Source organism: Schistocerca piceifrons, chromosome 2 (genome assembly GCF_021461385.2).
Source record: "Schistocerca piceifrons isolate TAMUIC-IGC-003096 chromosome 2, iqSchPice1.1, whole genome shotgun sequence".
Taxonomy (NCBI): Eukaryota; Metazoa; Arthropoda; class Insecta; order Orthoptera; family Acrididae; genus Schistocerca; species Schistocerca piceifrons.
The window spans coordinates 748,897,703-748,919,626 of NC_060139.1; the positions used below are offsets into that span (position 1 = coordinate 748,897,703).

Sequence of the window (21,924 nt, forward strand, 5' to 3'; positions counted from 1 at the left end):
GCCACCGATTCCATATTCTGCTAACAGTCATTGGATCTCTTCCAACGCGAGCAGCAATGTCGCGATACGATAAACCGCAATCGCGATAGGCTACAGCCGGCCGCGGTGGTCGAGCGGTTCTAGGCGCTTCAGTCCGGAACCGCGCGACTGCTACGGTCGCGGGTTCGAATCCTGCCTCGGGCATGGATGTGTGTGATGTCCTTAGGTTAGTTAGGTTTAAGTAGTTCTAAGTTCTAGGGGACTGATGACCTCAGATGTTAAGTCCCATAGTGCTCAGAGCCATTTTTTGATAGGCTACAATCCGACCTTTATCAAAGTCGGAAACATGATGTTACGCATTTCTCCGCCTTACACGAGGCATCACAACAACGTTTCACTAGGCAACGCCAGTCAACTGCTGTTTGTCTATGAGAAATCGGTTGGAAACTTTCCTCAGCACGTTGTAGGTGTCGCCACCGGCGCCAACCTTGTGTGAATGTTCTGAAAAGCTAATCATTTGCATATAACAGCATCTTCTTCCTGTAGGTTAAATTTCACGTCTGTTGCACGTGATCTTCGTGGTGTAGCAATTTTAATGGGCAGTAGTGTACATTTATGAAAAGAGGAGATTCTGGAGAAAAAATGATTACCATCACAAAGAAGAGAATGAAAATGATTATGATGAGGAAGAAGAAGAAGCAGAAGGTGATGATCTTGATGATGATGATGAAGATGACGACGATGATGACGCTCCGAACTGGTACACGCTCTGCAGCAAATCACCAGCAGGCATCAACCCCAATGAATTGATAGAGTAATTAGTTTCCTTACTGGCTTTGGCAGTGGTGAGCAGTAATTCCCATAATAATGAAACTACTCCCTATTGAAGAGGTACGTCGAGAAACATCAATTATTGCTTGAAGTTGTGGAAAGCAAAGTGAAAGCCTCAGTGGTAAGTTGCATATTAAACAGCAAAGACAAATGCTAACTAGGCTGTACGTAGATGCAAATTACGCAAAATAACAAGCCGCAACTCAATATTTTCACTAATAAATTTTATTTTCTTCAAAATATTCACATTAATTCGAAGACTGGTAAAACCAGTTACTCCGTTAAATAAGCAGAAAGTGATTGGAGTCCGCAATGTAGTGGTTAGCGAATTCACTACACAAAATCAAATATATTAAAACAACTGGAAAAACACAGATCGTGTTCACAGATAAGCGTTAAATGAAGATAAATTACACAGCAGTTCACACCCAGACTGAATCTAACCGACACGCGATGCAATAACCTATGTGTAGTTAGTAGCAGAAATAATCTAAGTATCTCACAGGCAAAATGAGTCAACGTCCAACTTCATTGTACAGAATCAGAGTCAGAATTCGACTTCACGCGAGAAATCATAAGTTCTGCATATCTAGAAGCAGAAAATAATCGAAGTTTTGACTAGTCCACAGCGAACTCATGTGAAATAAATCGAAGTCACACAACCGACGACCCAAAAAGCTCCTATCTTCCAAAACGAGTGTGGCTGGTGCACTGTTCAGACTGACATAGATGTTGGCTCAACCAAGTCGATCCGAACACCGTCCTCGAGTAAGATGACCGCTGCCCTTTTATGGTCTCAGTTCACCCTTTCGCGGAAAATCTAACACCTATGTCACTTAACGAGTTTCGTGGTTTAACCACCGTAATTTACATTTTCCACACATAAGTATTACTGACAATGTAATTGCGCCACTAGATGCTCACTAAAATTCAAATCCAAATCCATATCCTGCATTTAATTCCACGTGCGACAATTCATCCAAAATTTTCAAATTCAAACAATTACAAAACGTCGCTGAAGTACTTGAAAATAATTCATTCTCTTCGTACAGTCAAATATTACGGCATTTATGGATATGTCACCACTTTCTCATCGGACTTTTATTCCTCTTTCCAATGCACTATTCAGAATTGAGATATGTCTTGAGTAATGATCAAAACTACGCAAATTTTATAAACAATTAATAAAACACAAAATAAAAATTATAAAATTGAAGTACTGAAGGTTGAGTATATTGTGTAACGACCTTCACCGACTTATACTGCCTTCCTGGATGTATACTCGTATTGTATCAGACGTAATATCAATTTTCAAATAAGATCCATTTAAATGCTTCTCACCGCTTAATTAATTATGCAGCAAATCATGTGAATATTTGACTCGAAGCGCCTCGCTGAGAACTGTTGACTGAACGCTAGATCTCTTCTATACATTAAATTCACTGAAGCGCAAAAGAAACTGGCATCGGCATGCGGTCGGCAACGCCTGTGTAAGACAACAAGTGTCTTCCGCAGTTATTAGATCGGTTACTGCTGCTGCAATGGCAGGTTATCAAGATTTACGTAGGTCTGCACGCGGTGTTATAGTCGGCGCATGAGCAATGGGACACAGCATCTCCGAGGTGGCGATGGTAGGTAGCGTCCCATACGACCATTTCACGAGTGTACCATGAATATCAGAGATCCGAAAAAACATCAAATCTCTGACATCGCTGCGGCCGGCAAAAAGATCCTGCAAGAACGGGACCAACGACGACTGAAGAGAATCGTTCAACGTGACAGAAGTGCAATCCTTCCGCAAATTCTTGCAGATTTCAATGCTGGGCTATCAAAAAGTTTCAGCGTTCGATCTATTTAACGAAGCATCATCCATATGGGCTTTCGGAGTAGAAGGCCCACTCGTCTACTCTTGATGACTGCATGACACAAAGCTTTAAGCTTCATCTGGGCCAATCAACACTGACATTGGACTGTTGATGACTGTAAACATGTTGCCTGGTCGGACGAGTCTCGTTTGAAACTGTATTGAGCAGATGGACGTGAAAGGGTATGGAGACAGCCTCATGAATCGATGGACCCTGCATTTCAGCAGGGGACTGTTCAAGCTGGTAGAGGCTCTATAATGGTGTGAGGTGTGTCCAGTTAGAGTGATATGGGACTCCTGATACGTCTAGGTACAACTCTGACAGGTAACACATACGCAAGCGTCCTGTCTGATAACCTGCATCCATTCATGTCCGTTGTGCATTCTGACAGGCTTGAACAATTCCAGCAGGACAATGCGACACTCCACACGTCCAGAATTGCTACAGAAAGACTCCTAGAACACTCTTCTGAGTTTAAACACTTCCGCTGGCGACTAAGCTCCCCAGACACTAACATTATTGAGCGTATCTGGGATGCCTTGCAACGTGCTGTTCAGAAGAGATCTCCACTCCTTTCCTACTGTTACGGATTTATGGACAGCCCTTCAGGATACGTGATATCATTTCCCTCCAGCACTACTTCACACATTAGTCGGGTCCATGCCATGCAAGCGGCCGGCCCGTGTGGCCATGCGGTTCTAGGCGCTACAGTCTGGAACCGCGTGACCGCTACGGTCGCAGGTTCGAATCCTGCCTCGGGCATGGATGTGTGTGATGTCCTTAGGTTAGTTAGGTTTAATTAGTTCTAAGTTCTAGGCGACTGATGACCTCAGAAGTTAAGTCGCATAGTGCTCAGAGCCATTTGAACTGTAGGTATGAAAAACTTATCGGTGCCGTATCTTTTAACATATTTTAATTGCAGTTCATATCTGCACACCAGCAGATTGGTAATGCTCCTCTCTTTTGTATGACATATCGTTACTTATTGTACCAGTTACTGTTTATGCTATACGAGCACATACGCGAACAGTGGAGCTGACGTTACGCCAGTCAGCGGTCATTCACAGAACTAGGGCCACCACTTAGAGCAGGGAGCTCTCTCTAGGCAGTAGACGACACTCCTCACTCACATCTAGCACGGGATGCAAACCACGCACGGCCAGTCCGTCACAGAGGGCGTGCCATTCAAACGTCTCTCTCGACCCATACCCAAACCTCCTGCTTAAATAATAGTCCGCCATGTCACAATACCTCAGCTGTCCTTACCTTTTACGCAGTGACCAATATAAGGGAAGCAGCACCATGAATAAAAACAGCTTATCGAAGTTATCCACAAAGTAATCAGCAAAATATAATAAATAAACATAAGAGCGTTACATTCTGTGCACTGGTAAGGTCATCCTGTGCGGTGCATATTTAGTATCCTAATGTAAACATATATGAATTTGTTAGCGTAATATTTTAAAACTTGGCAGAACAACATATTTACGAAGTAAAGAAATAATATATAAATTAATTTTGTTTGCACTTAGAATGCAATATTCACCCTACAGCGGAGTGTGCGCTGATATGAAACTTCCTGACAGATTAAAACTGTGTGCCGGACCGAGACTCGGACCTTTGACTTTCGCGGGCAAGTGCTCTACCAACGGAGCTACCCAAGCACGACTCACGCCCCGCCCTCACAGCTTCACTTCTGCGAGTACCTCGTCTCCTATCTTCCAAACTTTACAGAAGCTCTCCTGCGAACCTACAGAATTAGCACTCCTGAAAGAAAGGATATTGCGGAGACATGGCTTAGCCACAGCCTGGGGGATGTTTCTAGAATGAGATTTTCACTCTGCAGCGGAGTGTGCGCTGATATGAAACTTCCTGGCAGATTAAAACTGTGTGCCGGATCGAAACTCAAACTCGGGACCTTTGCGTTTCGCGGGCAAGTGCTCTACCAACTGAGCTCCCCAAGCACGACTCACGCCCCGTCCTCACAGCTTTATTTCTGCCAGTATCTCGTCTCCTACCTTCCAAACTTTACAGAAGCTCGAGACTCGGTCCGGCACACAGTTTTAATCTGCCAGGAAGTTTCATATCAGCGCACACTCCGCTGCAGAGTGAAAATCTCATTCTACAAACATCCCCCAGGCTGTGGCTAAGTCACGTCTCCGCAATATCCTTTCTTTCAGGAGTGCTAGTTCTGCAGGTTCGCAGGAGAGCTTCTGTAAAGTTTGGAAGGTAGGAGACGAGGTACTGGCAGAAGTGAAGCTGTGAGGGCGGGGCGTGAGTCGTGCTTGGGTAGCTCCGTTGGTAGAGCACTTGCCCGCGAAAGTCAAAGGTCCCGAGTTCGAGTCTCGGTCCGGCACACAGTTTTATTCTGCCAGGAAGTTTTGTTTGCACCTGTTTGTGTGTGAAAATAACACTTTGTATACACATAGAACATTCAAATATTAAGACACTGCATCAGTTTCTATTAATCAGTGCCTGACCTCCAACCGGCCTGATTAAACAATAAAATGAAACTGCAAAAACAGTTTCTCTGGCTTTATGTGTCATCTTTCTCTCAGTCGTAGTCCACGATTTGTTCTCATTTTCTGATTCAATTAAATTCGATAAAGAGTTTTATGCATCACATACACTCAGTGCAACACTCGCAGTGACGAACTGCTCGCTGTGTGCGTCGTTAGTGCGTTGACAGTAGGCTCACCGCATCCAGCACTGCGGTGATGCCTTGGCAGGCTTACACCTTGTCAGTCAGACAAGCAACAAATGCAGCCCATGCGCTGTCAAATCCTCTCATCCAGATACACTCATGTTCAGAAAAAGAAGACACGTTGAACGACTAGGGATAGCACGTTCATGTTCACAGGACATGTATATCAGTACGTTCTGCAGAAATGATTAGCATCTGAACCAAGTAGGCCCTCGAGTCAACGTCGATATCGCTGCGCAACAGCACCAACCGCAAAATGTGCCTGCAACTTTCGTTGTCGCAAAAAATCGAAAGCAATGGATAAGTGTGACTTGAGTAGACGTTCAGATGGAGGGAAAGTCAGCCAAAATTTTGTGCTGCTTTCGACAAGATGTTTAATAATGAGGAAGATGGCCGGCCGGAGTGGCCGAGCCGTTCTAGGCGCTACAGTCTGGAACCGCGCGACCGCTACGGTCGCAGGTTCGAATCCTGCCTCGGGCATGGGTGTATGTACTGTCCTTAGGTTAGTTGGGTTTAAGTAGTTTTAAGTTCTAGGGTACTGATGACCTCAGATGTTAAGTCCCATAGTGCTCAGAGCCATTTGAACCAGTGATGAAGATGTTGAAACTCCAAGCCACGTAAAGGTCAACACCATGCAGATCGATAGTTTTTAAGGAGACTGACAGTGATTTATCGGCGGAGACAGAACTGAGGAAAGAACTGATTGAAAAAGTGTAACGTGTGGTAAATATTGTTGTCAATAATGCAGCAGTAGTCTGTCTGGTCGATACAAGAAGTGACGGGAATTGTGTTTCAGAGGCATTTTGAAATCATGTAAATAATAATGATGTTGTTGTATATTTAGTTAGCCATGAAAAATTAAGATTGCTACTGGAAGTCACAGTATGCCAATCAGAAGTTAAGCTATCTTCGAAGTAAACGTGGATGGAGTCACATATGCCACTAGATTTTTTTTGTAATGCCTAATCTGTCTACAAGCATTTTGTTGGTCGTAGACTTTCTGGCCAAATATGTTGGTAACATCAGTTACCAACACGAATTCACTGACCTGAATACTGGCGCAAATAGGAAATGTGTTTGTTTCGAAGATTCAGTTGCAGGTGTAAAATTGGTAGCCTGTTCGTACACAGAAGTTAAGTTCCTGGGAAGTTTACTTTTGTATGTATGTTTATGGTGCGTAAAGTTTTATTGTAATTAATCCTGTGGTTTAATTCATGATGGAAGGAGGTGGTTTCGGATTTTATGGTTTGATTATATTATGTTAGTTTAATTTGTAATTTGATTGCCGGCCGGTGTGGCCGTGCGGTTCTAGGCGCTTCAGTCTGGAACCGCGTGACCACCACGGTCGCAGGTTCGAATCCTGCCTCGGGCATGGATGTGTGTGATGTCCTTAGGTTAGTTAGGTTTAAGTAGTTCTAAGTTCTAGGGGACTGATGACCACAGATGTTAAGTCCCATAGTGCTCAGAGCCATTTTAACCATTTTTGTAATTTGATTAGCTTCTACTGTCGTGTTTATTTTTGTATGGAGGCACCCGATGTATAATTCATTTATTCGATTGTTTATTTGCACTAACAGCACGCACATCACAGTGAGATTCCATGTTCTGACTTGTGCAGTGTTGTGTTCGGTACTCTTTCCGAGTGAATACACTGGTTGCAGCATGAGAAACAAAAACTGCAATCGCGTCTGTTGTTCTCCCCACCGCAGGTCTTCTTCGTGTGTTCGGCTCTGTCTTAATGAGTTGTCGGTCGTGTGAATTTCGTATGCCAAGGGTAGATTTTCATAGGATCAGCTATGATGAAGTACACTCATGTAAAAAAAAAAGAGAACAACTTGAACGACTAGCGACAGGACGTTCATATTCACAGGATATGTACATTATCAGTCACTTCGGTTTAGCATGTGTCCTGTTGCCAAGTAGGCACAGGCTCCGCCATGGGCCCTGACAACTTCTGCCATACGTGATGTCATCGACGCTTAATGGCGCGAATGGCGTCCTGTGGTATAGCCGTCCGTGCTGCTTTCTCCTGGACCCGAAGTTCATCTGTGTTGGTTGGCACTGGGTCACATTGCTGCAACCTTCATTTTACCGTATCCCACACATTTTCGATTGACGACAAGTGTGACGATCAGGCGGGCCAGGGAAAAAGACGGACATGCTGTGACACCAAGACGGCGCGTGTTCGTGCAGCCACATGCGGTCGTGCATTGTCTTGCTGAAAAATGGCGTCTGGGATGCAGCACAGAAAGCATATGGCTATGGGTCGCAGAATGTCATTCACGTAGGTCACAATGATCACAGTACCCTGGACACGTACCAGTTGTGATTTGTGGTTGCACTGAATAGCATCCCACAACATATGGCCTTGAGTTTGTGGTGTATGTCTTGTGCAAATGCAGTCACTGTGATGCTGCTCCCCCTGTCTGCGGCGAACCAAAGCACGGCCATGACTCAAACAAACAGGAAGTGGAGTCGTCTGAAGACACTATCTGATGCAATGCCTGTCCCCAGTAACATCGTTCCGTACACCATTGCCGTGTAGCATGTTTCCGCACATTCGTCAAAAGTAGGCGGAGGAGTGACCGACGCAGACGTAACCCATGCCGTAATTAAAGGCGACTGACTATCACACCTGACAGTGTACGATGTGTTACAATATTCGACTGTTGCGCCAGAGCCGAGGAGGACACAGATCTGTCCTTCAATGCCATTCGGATGAGGTGTTGATCTCCTCGGAGGGTGTTCTGGGTGGTGCGACCTAATCCATGTTATCGTGTTCTACTGTCTTCCGTGAACCGTTCTGCACACACCCGTTGAACTGCCGAAACACTTCGTCCCACACGAGCAGCAATTGCCCAGATGGATGCGTCACATTCTGTCATGCCAGTAATGGGTCCTCTGTCATGCCAGTAACGGGTCCTCCCACTTTCAAACGGACTGATTTGACAGTACGGTTCGCTCATGCGTCTCGCTGCTTTAAATTTCTCAGTTATCTCCTCCGTCAAGCTGCCATTTAACAACCCTAACTTCCGCCTCGTCGGACATGCTTTTGAGAAAACTGTCTTTACGTGAGACTAAAAAATTCTCCATGTGGTATTGATCTTTCCCACTAAGAGCGCACTTTGGTTTGGGGCTCGCCATGAAGTGTGCAGCCCCTCCCTGACTCATCGCAACGTTTCTCCGTGCGGCACTGACAGACGCGGTTTCCGTCTATTTCAAATGTGAATAGCCTATAAAACAGCAGACAAATTTATAAAATCAAATGCAACTACTCTTACATAGCATGTCACAGCTTAATATGTTTTATTGAACGGGTCACAACATCCTACGTACGTACATAGCTTTGAATTTGCACTTTCAACATTTGTCAGTTTCACATTTATTGTATTATGTTTGACGACTGATTGTCTGCAGAGTGCTTGAAAATGACCACGTGTCAAAATTGCAATCGCAATAAATTATGTTTTAACAGCCTAAAGGAGAATGATTTCGTTTAAAAATTTCACAAGGGCTCTGGAGCCAGTTACCCTCAAACTTCAGGTACGAAATTAATTGGAAGGCTGGTGGGGAAAACGTAACATGCTTTCCAACTCTGTGCAGCTCACGAAAGCAAAGTTAACGAGTACAGAAATCACACAAAAACAACTAATCAAACAACACAAGTTGCGTAGTAAAATCTGACAAATTGCGAGCTGGTCAGAAAGTGGATTAAGCTTTCGCGAAAATTAACGACACTTAAAACTCTCCAAGGTCAGCAAATATGTGACGAAACGCGCCAATCAGCACCAGATAACGACGGTCAAGTTGGCCTACAGAAAATGGCTGCCCCCGACGACCTCAGGACAACGGATGTCCCAGATGACGTCACCCCGAACGTGATTCCAACTGTGCTTTATCAAAACCAACTTCCCACTTCATGGAAAACTCGACTCCCAGCCATTGGCAAAGTGACCAGCGAGTATTTCACTTTACATGCATGCGTGAATACTGTGGAAGCCTGTAGAAATGTTCCATTTTGGGCCTCCAGAAGGCATCTTAAAATGCAAGAGGTTGGTATCATTTGCTAGCCGTGTTCCCTTCGCACTGAAACACAATGGCGGGGAAGACCCATGTGACTGGATAACAAAATCTGGAATGAAAGGCAACAAATTTTCTCACGCTGACTGAGTACAGCCCATTCCTAGATCAGCGTGAAGGAAAGTGTATTCGTCATGCTCATTGATAAACTAGGGACTTGCAGTGGCTTAGGGGCAGACTGTCTTGAAAGGAGAAAGCCGCTGACATTTGGCGACTGAGTGTAGAGTGTCAAAGTATGGAGCAAAGGGTTACCGCTCTCGACTTCCGCAAACTGCAGTGCCCTGGGGAACCACGTCACTTCTTTGAGTCCATTGCGATTCACCTCTAACGGTCAAACTGGACCATGGGACGAACACCTGGGCCTGATCGTTTCTAACAAAATAATGTGAGGCCATCTTCATTAGTTATGAAACCTTGTACCCTCCTCAAAAACAGCCAAGAATTAAGCAGAAGAATAATCAAATACTGCATATCAATAAGTGACTGTCATGTCACTCCGGCAGATGAGTCCCTATCCTGGATGACATAATGATTCTGCAAGCCAAGAAGCTTTAAATCAGTCGAAACCCTAGATACCTTTCCCATACAGACAAATTTTGCTGTAGTAAGCGTCGGTCCGTGTTAAATAAGAAACATTTCGAAAATCTAGAAATTCTGACTCTAGTTAGTTAATTCTATTCATATAGGCAACAGCATATTCAGCAAGTTACTGAGGATGATAACAACTCTCGTCACAACTTAAACCAAATAGTTTATGTTACGTTCTGCCCAGACATTTGTAGAAATAAATTACGAAATATGATTAGTGAGATGAGCACTGATATTACTGAACAAGGAAACATCATTCTCACCTGAAAATCAACTAGTCGGACTTCTGAAACTTCTCCATTCACATACTTAAACATCATGTTGTTCTTCCAGCAGTCACCGTGGGCCAATACCAGAAGCTTTGTTTGATTCCTGATCTGCTCCATTCTTTCACTCGCAACATCGAGTAATCGGTCAGCAAATGTCCTGTATCTTTCTCCATATTGCTCGTAGCCAGGAGATTTATCAAACTCATTCGCTAGGGCTGTCATTATCTTTTTACATAGAGATCCCACAAATTGCAGAGCGTCTTTGTCTGTGAACAAGTGAAAACGGAACGTGTCCTTGTATTGCGGCTGTTTGCTGAGCATGTAGACTGAAGAGGCATGGAGTCGGGCATATGCCCGCAGTGCGACTCTGCAGTGTTGGAGGTCTAGCGGTTGGCCACCCTGAGCCAACCTGAAGCCGGCCGCTGATAGGTCCTCCAGCACGAGGAAAGCCGCGGGCTGCCGGCCCCATTGGTAGCACTTGGCTGCCAATGGCCGGAACTCATCTCCCTCCAGCGCTACCAACTGCTCGTGGACCTGTGGCACAACATCATGTAGCATCTCTGCCTCGAACTTGAACGCATCTATTTTGTCTACTAGATCCTTCAGTTCACCTGACTCAAGAGTGGTTTTCACTATTAGGGTTTTCTTCTGTATCTCCTCACTATTTTCATATCTCAGAGAGGCAGTGAGTCTGAACATCAGGCTTGTATAGCCAACTCCTTCAGGATTTGCATACTTGACGTTTATGGAATCGACGGTAATTTTCTTTCGTTCTGCATTCTTCAAAGCTGATTCTATGAAATCGCGATTTATCCATGAAGGTGGCGGCACTCGTGTATCAGTTGATGATTCCATGTTGTTAGCTTGCCTCCGAATCGAATCTGTAGACAGAATAAAACACTGCATGGTAAAATGCATACGCAAATGGCTCTATATTTTGCAGAGATGCAAAATGAAAAAGGGGGTAGTGAATAAAACAAACTACCTGCTGTAATCATAACTCTCTCTCTCTCTCTCTCTCTCTCTCTCTCTCTCTGATGCCCCCCCCCCCCCCCACACACACACACACATACCACACTCTTCCCATTCCACACATTATGTACATGTGGCCCAACAAATCCCTGTACCCCCTTTCACTTTGTGTAAGTGGAAGAAAAGTAGTTGTTTGATTCGTATCCGTCATTTGAAGCTGGTGAAAAGCGTTGTAGTCAAAATTACATTGTTCTGATTATATTAATTCAGCTGTGAACCTATGGCTGATGGTGGACGGCTGATGTAAAGCAGACACCGTTACACTGTCGACGAATAATTTGTGTCATGTGGGTGTCAGCTTTAACTGGAGACAGAAAGAACTATTGCGTATAGACCCAGAAAATAATTTTATTAATAAAAACGAAAGGGATATAATAAGCTAATTTAGCACCAGTTATCATGGTTATCAGGTGAGTGAATTATCACACATCAATGAAGAGAAATGTTCAGCTGATGATTCATCAGAAATTGATTCGTATGATAAGAATTATGTAAAAGTTGTTGACAAGAGAGCAGCTGAACTTGAATAACTGCGTTCTACAATGCATGACATTTGAAAATCAAAGAATGTGTACCGATGTTTGTGAAATAATTAACTGACGACGGCATGGAGCAGAAGTTTGCAGTCTGCCGTGTTTGTTCACTCAGTTTCCAAACGCTGTGTCTCGCTCACGACCGTTACTCTCTGGAGACTGTGCTAGGCTGACCAGATTTCAAAGGCAAAAAGCCGGGACACTTGTGCTCATACCCAATACTTAATTTCCTTACTTCACAATGCTTACATTTCTTGTCAGTTACCGTGCTATTACGAAATCGATACTAGGGATTCGATGAAGCAGCAGCTGAAAAAGCCGTAGCAAGAATGTATCTTCATTTTGTGAAATGGAAAGGAAAATGTAGGTACAGTACATATAAATAAAAATGTTTTCTTTGGAAATAAAAAAGGGCCATATATACTTATTTATTGCAATAGCTCGGACATATTTTTTTCCAATGTTTAGTCACTGTTTCAAATATGTACAATTTGTTAATCTTAATAACTATGCAATAATACTAATCAGTAATAAGACACAAATTATACATTTCATCCTAAGATTTATCTTTGCTGTATTTACCAGAAGAATGATTTGATACTAGCAATTACTTGTTAGAACGAAGATAATCATAAAATTCTGTGCAAGATAGACTGAAATGAGTATTCACACTAGCAATAGCTGTCATTGTATCAAAACTAGCACTTCCTTTTTCATCATGCCAGTAGATTTTAATCAGACTGGAAACCCTTTCTACTGCTGCATTTGTACTTGGCAGATATAACGCTAAATTTATATTTTCTCTACACGCCCCACAGAAACATAAAGAGTTTCACATTTTTTAAGTATAGCAGTCCCCCTTTCTTCAAGCAGCACTTCTTTATCACCCAATGTTTAATATGCTTTTCCATTATGTTCTTAACATGTTAGAACTTATCGAATAGTGAGTTCCCATTGAAAGCAGACTGAAGAATACCATATTGAGGTAAGAACCTAAGTGAATCCTGAACGTTAGTCCAGTGGGGTAGATTATTGCAACGAATCCAAGAAATAACCTGAAGGTTTGAACACTGACTTCAAGTCCGGTATTTTATGTAATTCACACAGTCATCAAAAAATTTTGGAAGGATTTTCCTTAAAGGCGGTTCTTAAGAATCTGTCGACCTTTCTAGAAATTAAATTTTGTGTGAGATTGTCAATTAAGTCAGAAGTTTCGGTGAGTGAGATATTTTTGACTCTCAGTTCGTTTAATGGTAGCAACAAAAACTTATAATTTAGCTGCTACTAATATCAATCATAATGGTGAATGACTGTTAGAGAAGAAATCCAAAATTTGAGGGCAGTTGTCATAGGACAAAAAGTATGACTGAACTCCTTCAAAACTATCCAGGGTCCTCCGCAACGCAGGAAGAACAGACTGTTACTTAACAGAGACTTGTATTCAACGCCAATAAACTCATAGAATTCTTTTAAAGCGCGGGTTCCAACAGTATATGTTTCAAAATATTTGGAAAGTTTGAACAGAATCACTTCAACATCAATTAACAAACATTCCGCTGCTGACTGAATATTGCAGTGCAAAACATAAGCCCCACAGCCAACAACCTAAATGATTTATTTAATTTTGCTTGAAGTTTTTGATAAACATGCTGTGTTCTATTACTGTGGGGTCCTACAAAGCTAGTATTTTCATGTTTTTACTTCGTCCATTAAACGAAAAATTTTCTCATTACACTGAATTTGTGTATCAGCTGTTTCGTATGGAACATCGCTAATATCCAAAAATTTTACTTTTAAGCGAAACCACGAATGTAATATCGAATCACTAATCGAATCATTTTCATTGCTTTGTGATTTGATGCATGAGTCATTATAGAAACATACTTTGTTTTAGTAATTAATTAGTTATTACTGTAAGAATATGGGAGGCAAACACATTAATAACAATTGCTCCATTTTTAGTTCTAGCACAACAATATTTCGGTCATTCGAAAACCTTACTGATCAAAGAAAAAGTATAGTCATTTTATCTAAAGCTATGGCTGTGACAGATGGCATTATACGCAAAGATACCTTCTTCAGCAGGCGGTTTTAAATCAGGCATCCTTAAAAAAACGAATTCATCCTCTTTCTACTTGTAGATCCAGATGGCGCTTCCTTGCACTTATTTTGGAGGTGATCTCTTATGTCACTCCTCCCGTGGGGACCTGCACTAAACACCGATCTGTATATCGGATACCCAACCTTATCATTTAGGTCACTTTCCTTAAAAAATGGAAATACTTTCTTAAACGCTTCATTAATTGAAAACTTCCGTTTGGGCATTTTCATCAGACGCCACACTTTCTGAGTTTAATATTCACACTCTCTCACTACTAACAGTAGTATAGTAATTTTGTCCGCAGAGTTGATCCTCCGTCGACTTATAAATCAGAACTGTTGTTCAGTTGTTCCAGACCCGACAGACTTGAAGCTTTGTGACTGAGTAAGTGAAATCTACCAACAATGCGCTACCCTTAACCGCTGTCAGGACAAGCATGCATAACATGCCAAACAATATTCCATAAGCACCGCTAACAAATGCAGTGTTGCTCACATTCTTCACAAAATTTATTTCCACATGGCTGCAGTCCCGTTAGGAAAAATGGTTTAAATGATGGTCATTTATGCCTCCATTGGTTTTGGTTTTACTTGTCTCTTTGGCCATAATGTGGAAGATTGGCAAGCTAGAGACAGCGGATAAGTAATAACTGCTTTTCTTTCCAACATACGTCTTTCTCTTTCTTTATGAATAAAACGATTTAAACCAAATGCGGTATATGTTGTGAAAATATATTTCTATAACGTCCTACTTCTGGGACATTGGTTTTTCACAAATATTTAATGATTTGGAACTATTATTAAACCTATTTTGTTTCTAGACTAAAAACCGGTACAGTTATGAGTCCCGGATGATTTTCTCGGGACACCAGGACATTTACGTGAAAAACGGGGACTTGTCCCGGAAAGACTTGGACGGCTCGTCAGCCTAGACTGTAAGGCATATGGCAGTTCACACAGAAGGAAAGCAGTTTCCTGGTCTAAGAAAAATGCCTATTATATCAAAGAGTTGGAAAGGAGCCCGCATCATGGGCCAGAATGTCTTTGGGCCATATTTTTCGAAACGCACGTGAATGGATATTCTTACTCGGTCATGTCACAGACGTGGTTACATGTGTTTTTCTTGTTTCCGTCTTCTCTTTCTGTTCCCAAAGCCTCTTCATTCTTAGGCTGTGTTCCTGTCTCCTTTGCTCTGTCCATATTTTGCCTGTTTTCTTCCATTATTTTACTTCAAATTACAACAGGATAGAGCTACAGCACCCTTTCCTCTTCAGGTGTTTGAGTTTCTTGACGCAGAATTTCGAGACCGATGGATTGGGCGTGGTTCAGCAGCATTTCCATTCCCATTGAAATGGCCACCAGGAATCCCGGACTTAACAGGTCAGACAACTAATTACGCGGAATAATCAAGTCCCATGTGGCTCGATGTTGGCACAAGAGTAATGAACATTTGCTTAAAAGTGTTGAGAAACTCTTTTGAAGGTATTGTTCAAGACGTCAAGGACGACCTCGAGGTTCTACATATCTGCGTAACGCACGACGGTTCACATACAGAACTGCCAGATACATTGTTTTTATTTGTAAGTACACCAATTTTCGATATAAGTTTTGACCCAGGTGTCGTTTTATTGAGTTCACTGGACCTCGAGCGACGAGACTGCACCGAACTACTAACAATGTGCTGCATGTGTACACTAACTACCCCAGCAAATTGATAGAGTGACTTTTAACGAGAATATCTTGAATATGAGTGTCTCTAAGTGGAGAAAGATATTTTAGAAGCTCGGCCTATCTGCTTTCACGTGGCGCAGATGTTTGACTTACAGGCAACACTATCATATTGAATGCGCCAAGCGTCGCCGGGAAGCATCAGGAAACAATTTTTCTCTATCAAAAGTTGTTCCCTATTACGTGAGCTATCAATCCTAGACATCTGGCGCAAAAACAAATGTCTAGGATTGATAGATTACGTAATAAGAAACAACTTTTGTTGGAGACAAAAATATGCTCCACAGAGCAGGTTTATCTGTCGAGATCTTGATGTGCCTTTTCCAGGCTTGGGGATCGTCATGGGGGGAGGGGGGAGGTGTCCACTGGGGGCCGAACCGCACAGTAACCTTGGGTTCGGTGTGGGGCGGTGGTGGGGTGGGTGGACTGCTGTGGCCTGTTGTCGGGTTGTGAACCACTGAGGACTACGGCAGGACGAAGCCTCTCCGTCGTTTCTAGGACCTGGTTTAATACACAAATTCACAATAGTCACTATTGCTAGCATCTTACCATCTCCTGGGAGCTTTAATCATAGCTGTGTTACTAACTAAAATTTAATTATGACAAATTGTAGCAAGAACAATGAGCTTCTGATGGATCCGTGCCATTACTTTCAAACAGCATACATACTCTCATAGTACGGAATGAAAGCTACAATAATTCCTTAACAACGAATATGACGTTTATCGTCGTTTTATTACGTCGAATCACACATTTAACGACGGGTTTTTGAGAGATCCTCAATTTCCTGGCGCTCAGAAACGGCCTACGTACATATGGGCTTCAACTGGAAGCCAATATGGCGCCTCAGGACTCTGAACTGAAGGAAGATGGCTTGCATGTGACGTAGATTTCGTTCTGCCATCAATGGTTCAAATGGCTCTGAGCAGTATGGGACTCAACTGCTGTGGTCATTAGTCCCCTAGAACTTAGAACTACTTAAACCTAACTAACCTAAGGACATCACACACATCCATGCCCGAGGCAGGATTCGAACCTGCGACCGTACCAGTCGCACGGTTCCGGACTGCGCGCCTAGAACCGCGAGACCACCGCGGCCGGCGTTCTGCCATCTCCTAGGCCTATGTACAGAGGCACGTTCTGAATATCTGACACGCTACATTTCATGGGCGATGGATTGGTCGAGGGAGGCATGGTAGCATGGCCTTCCCATTCATCGTCCTGAATTCGTTGGATTTCTCGCTGTGGGGACGTTAAAAGCCATCAGAGTATGTCCAAACCATTCACAATGTGTAGACGCTACAGGAGCGTGTCTAATGCACGTGACCCAATTCTAGTGGAGCCAGATACTATGAAACTAGCTTGCGCACGCTGCTTCGCTCACGTCGACTGTATGGCCTATACAGTTTTTTTTCATGTAATCGAACTTTTGTGTTGTTACACCCATTGCTCATACATAAATGAACACTCTGCGCAAACAGTGTAAAACCAAATACCAATTTCCGTAGTTCTAGCTTCAAAATTGTCTTAACAGCGATATATTTTCAAAAAATCTTTGACCCATTGATTCATCCCCTTAGGGGTGGAATTTCGAAAAACACTTCTTAAACGGTGCCTACAGTATAAGATTAACACCCTCTCTAAATTTCAAGTTTCTATCCGTCGTGGTTTGGGACGGGCGATAATAAGTCAAAGAATCAACCAGGTCCTATTTCATCCCATTAGGGATTGAATTTCCAGAATCATGTATATTTTTATTTCTAACCGAGACGCATAGTACAAATTTTCATATACGGAGCTTTAAAAATGCTGTAGTAGTTCTTTACTGATGATTTCTTTTCAAGAACTATTTTTCACTCACTATCTCACCCCCTTATGGGTTGAAATTCGAAGAATTCTAAAAACGCTTTTTCTTTTATTTCTGACCGAGAAAGTAAATATCTACTTTCGCAGTTCTTGCTACAAGATTGCCATAACAGCGACATACACAATGCGATCAAAAGTATTCGGACATCCACAAAAACATACGTTTTTCATATTAGGTGCATTGTGCTGCCACTTACTGTCAGGTACTCCATATCAGCAACCTCAGTAATCATTAGACATCGTGAAAGAGCGGAATGGGGCGCTCCGCGAAACTCACAGACTTCGAATGTGGTCAGGTGATTGGGTGTCACTTGTGTCACACGTCTGTACTCGATATTTCCACACCCCTAAACGTCCCTAGGTCCACTGTTTCCGATGTGATAACGTAGTGTAAACGTGAAGGGACACGTACAGCACAATGGCGTACAGGCCGACCTCGTCTGTTGACTGACAGAGACCGCCGACAGTTGAAGAGGGTCGTAACGTGTAATAGGCAGACATCGATTCAGACCATCACACAGGAATTCCAAACTGCACTAGGATCCACTGCAGGTGCTTTGACAGTTACGCAGGAGGTGAGAAAACTTGGATCTCATGGTCGAGCGGCTGCTCATAAGCCACCCATCACGCTGGTAAATGCTACTCGACTCCTCGCTTGGTGTAAGGAGCGTAAATATTGGACGATTAAACATTCGAAAAATGTTGTGTGCAGTTTCACCAACTGCGACATAATCGCTTGTACAAACAGTGATCCAATACTGTAAAATGCTTTATTATTCCAGTCTCTGATAACAAATGAATTCTTTAGACGATGACCGGTTTCAGTCTGTAATGACCATCTTCAGATCTCTTTTACACCATGTCCTAAAGTGATACGGCCATAATGGCATCGTCAAAACATATAAATATAATCAGCATAGCATCGCCACATAGATTTAAAATATGGTGTAGGATAGGCCAAATGGTTCAAATGGCTCTGAGCACTATGGGACTTAACAGCTGTGGTCATCAGTCCCCTAGAACTTAGAACTACTTAAACCTAACTACCCTAAGGACATCACACACATCCATGCCCGAGGCAGGATTCGAACCTGCGACCGTAGCAGTCGCGCGGTTCCGGACTGAGGATAGGCCACATCGTCCACATAATGATTATTGGTACCTCAGTAGCTAGTTGGCAATAATCACTATGTGGACGATGTGGCCTATTCTACACCATATTTTAAATCTATGTGACGATGCTATGCTGATTATATGTTTTGACGATGCCATTATGGCCGTATCACTGTAGGACATGGTGTAAAAAAGATCTGAAGATGGTCATTACAGACTGAAACCGGTCATCGTCTAAAGAATTCATTTGTGATCAGAGACTGGAATAATAAAGCATTTTGTTGTGTGTAGTGACTAATCACGGTACAAAATGTGGCAATCCGATGGCACGGTGTAGGTATGGCGAATGCCAGGTGAACGTCATCTATCGGCATGTGTAGTGCCAACAGTAAAATTCGGAGGCGGTGGTGTTAAGGTGTGGTCGTGTTTTTCATGGAAGGGGCTTGCACCTCATGTTGTTTTGCGTGGCACTGTCACAGCACAGGCCTACATTGATGTCTTAAGCATCTTCTTGCTTCCCACTGTTGAAGAGCAATTCGGGGTTGGCGATTGCATCTTTCAACATGTTCGAGCGCCTGTTCATAATGCACAGCCTGTGCACATCCCTGTAATGGACTGGCCTGCACAGAGTCCTGACCTGAATCCTGTAGAACACCTTTGGGATGTTTTGGAACGTCGACTTCGTGCCAGGCCTCACCGACCGACATCGATACCTCTCCTCAGTGCAGCATTACGTGAAGAATGGGCTGCCATTCCCTAAGAAACCTTCCAGCACCTGATTGAACGTACGCCTGCGAGAGTGGAAGCTGTCATCAAGGATAAGGGTGGGCCAGCACCATAATGAATTCCAGCATTACCAATGAAGGGCGCCACGAACTTTTAAGTCATTTTCAGTCAGGTGTCCAGATACTTTTGATCACATAGTGTATTTTCAAAAATCCTTCATTCCCCATTTCAACCCCTAGGGCTGGAATTTCGAAAAATCCATTCTTAACATGCCAACGTATAAGGTCAACGCTCTCTCAAAACTTCAAGTGTCTGTCGTTAGCCGTTTTGGACTGGATGATGACCAGTCGATCAGGGTATTTCCTATTATACACGGGGAGCTCAAAAAATAGTCTGAAATGTTTTAAGAGTGTTTCAGAGAAAGCTGAGCTGAGAAATAATTGTCAACGAAAAAATACGATACGTTGCACCGTTTTCAAATTAATTAGCGTTGAAGTTAGCCAATCAGGTCATTGTGCGCGCAAATTCAATTGGCCCGCCGGATACAACTAATTTCAGTTGTTCTCGTAGCCTAAATGGTGGGCACGAGACTGCCTAAGCCTTTGGTCTGGGCTCGATCCTTACTACCGCCCCAAGTCCAATTTTTGTATCGCTCACTTGTTCGGTCTTAGGAAACCAAACGAATACACGTTTGGCGACACTGTCTCTGGCGGGCTGCTTGAATTTTTTTCTTAACAATTCTTTCCCAGCACAACCTAGCCTGCAATAGCCTTACAAGCTCTCCAAACTGTTTCTGACCACCCTGTGTAGAGATAGTGCGTAATTCACTGCGAAGAAATGCTGCCCATGGTTGTTTTCACTTCTATGTAACAAAGACGGCAATGAGAGGACAGATTGGCCTACATGGCAACAGGTATTGGTTTCCGGACACATAATTACAGGAAGCTTTCTCTTAGTTTCTACCAATATACATCCTGTAGGGATATGCGACACTTTTTTTAACATCCCTTTCATGAGACTTCTTCCAGTGGTATTACTCACATCGCAGTCCACAAACAAACACAATGCACATAAAGAAGTGCTACATTTTACTGTAGTAAATGTCAAAATTAGAAAGAGTTTTACAATTGGCTACTAACCTTTAGCTGTAAGTAAGAAATGTCAGGAGCAGATTTGAGTCTTAGATTTTTCACACTCTTCGTTCGCAGGTCTGTTGCGCCAGAGCAGGCCAGTAGGATTCTGATGCAATGATAACAGACGTTCTGCATTATATGTGGTGCTCATTACGTTGGAAGGCGTATCTGTGGCGACAGGGAGAGCGATATGAAAGTGTGGAGGGGATGAAATTTGCGTAAGTATCGAGGCAGAGAGGCGGCAAACAAAGTCCGCAGTGCCAAACAGTGCTGCTGCGTACAACAGTCAGTTTCGTTTGACATCTATTACACCTTCACATCTGTGATGAGGAAATAAATGTTGTAACCGGTTTCGATCAATCGTCTACATTAGATAAATCTCATTCTACGTCTTAGAAGATGAGAACAGCTAACGCAGCTTTGGGAAGATGACAAGTACAACTTTTCTATCCACTAATTCATTGAAACGCGTTAGAGTTTTTCCATTCTAGTGATACTTAGGCAGTGTTATAAGTAAAAATGTAATAGACAATCGCTTATTGATAAGAACCTGCATTGGATTTCACAAGTTGTACAGTAGATCTTAAGCGCCCTATCTCTAAAACCTTTGTTATGGATAATAGCAGCCTTTGGAGATGAAAATGTCAAAAATTGACTTACTTTTTCTACTTTCATTCACTAATATGTTATTGCTTGATAAACTTTCGTTACTGTTTTTAGAGGGAGAATTATGTCGCACAGAAGCACATAATAACGATACTAGAACCTCTTGAAGACAGTTCTCTAAAGAGTTATGCATACTTTCCAGAGCTTTGCAGCACATTTAATACTGTGTGAAGTTTATTTCCAACGACCAGTTGCAATTCCAAAATAACTGTAACATAATAGAAAGAGAACTTATTTACACTAATCATCAATGATCCTTAATGTGGCACGGAATGAAAGGGGTATGCAGCCACAAAACTCTAAGAGGATTTACCTACTGAAGTGACGAATCTAACTGAAAATCTAACTGATAACAAAATTAACTTCAAACATAAACTGAAATCATCACACTTGCTTAATAACTTCTCGTAATCGACAGATTTTTTTTTCAAAATGTATGTGAGGCTGTATTTGAATGAACTTATGTGTAAATCACTACGCGTAAAAAAGTATTACAGGTATCAAAAGTCAATGCAAAGGACTTTCATGCGAATGGTCAGCATGTTGTCATGTTTTCGCTCACAAAGAGCGTCATGCGTGTAAACTAGCTCGTGCCACATTACAGTGAGAGACCGCATTTATGATCTACGCAACAAGCAGCAAACTAGCCATCTTCTTCGAATAACTTGAGAGGTTACTGGCCGTTAAGTTCGTCGAACGGCACAGACAGCT

General features: G+C 42.7%; 1 protein-coding gene across 1 annotated transcript in view; it reads right to left on the bottom strand.

Moving 5' to 3' along the window:
* Positions 1 to 20,644, bottom strand: part of LOC124777641 — a 43,788-nt gene extending 23,144 nt beyond the window's left edge. Inside the window, exons 1-2 of the mRNA XM_047253117.1 lie at positions 20,554 to 20,644; positions 10,311 to 11,197 (exon numbers count right to left, since the gene is read on the bottom strand). Of these exons, the coding sequence (XP_047109073.1) occupies positions 10,311 to 11,171 (861 nt within the window). The 5' untranslated portion in view covers positions 11,172 to 11,197; positions 20,554 to 20,644. The remainder of the gene's footprint in view (positions 1 to 10,310; positions 11,198 to 20,553) is intronic.
* Positions 20,645 to 21,924: the final 1,280 nt, after the last annotated feature.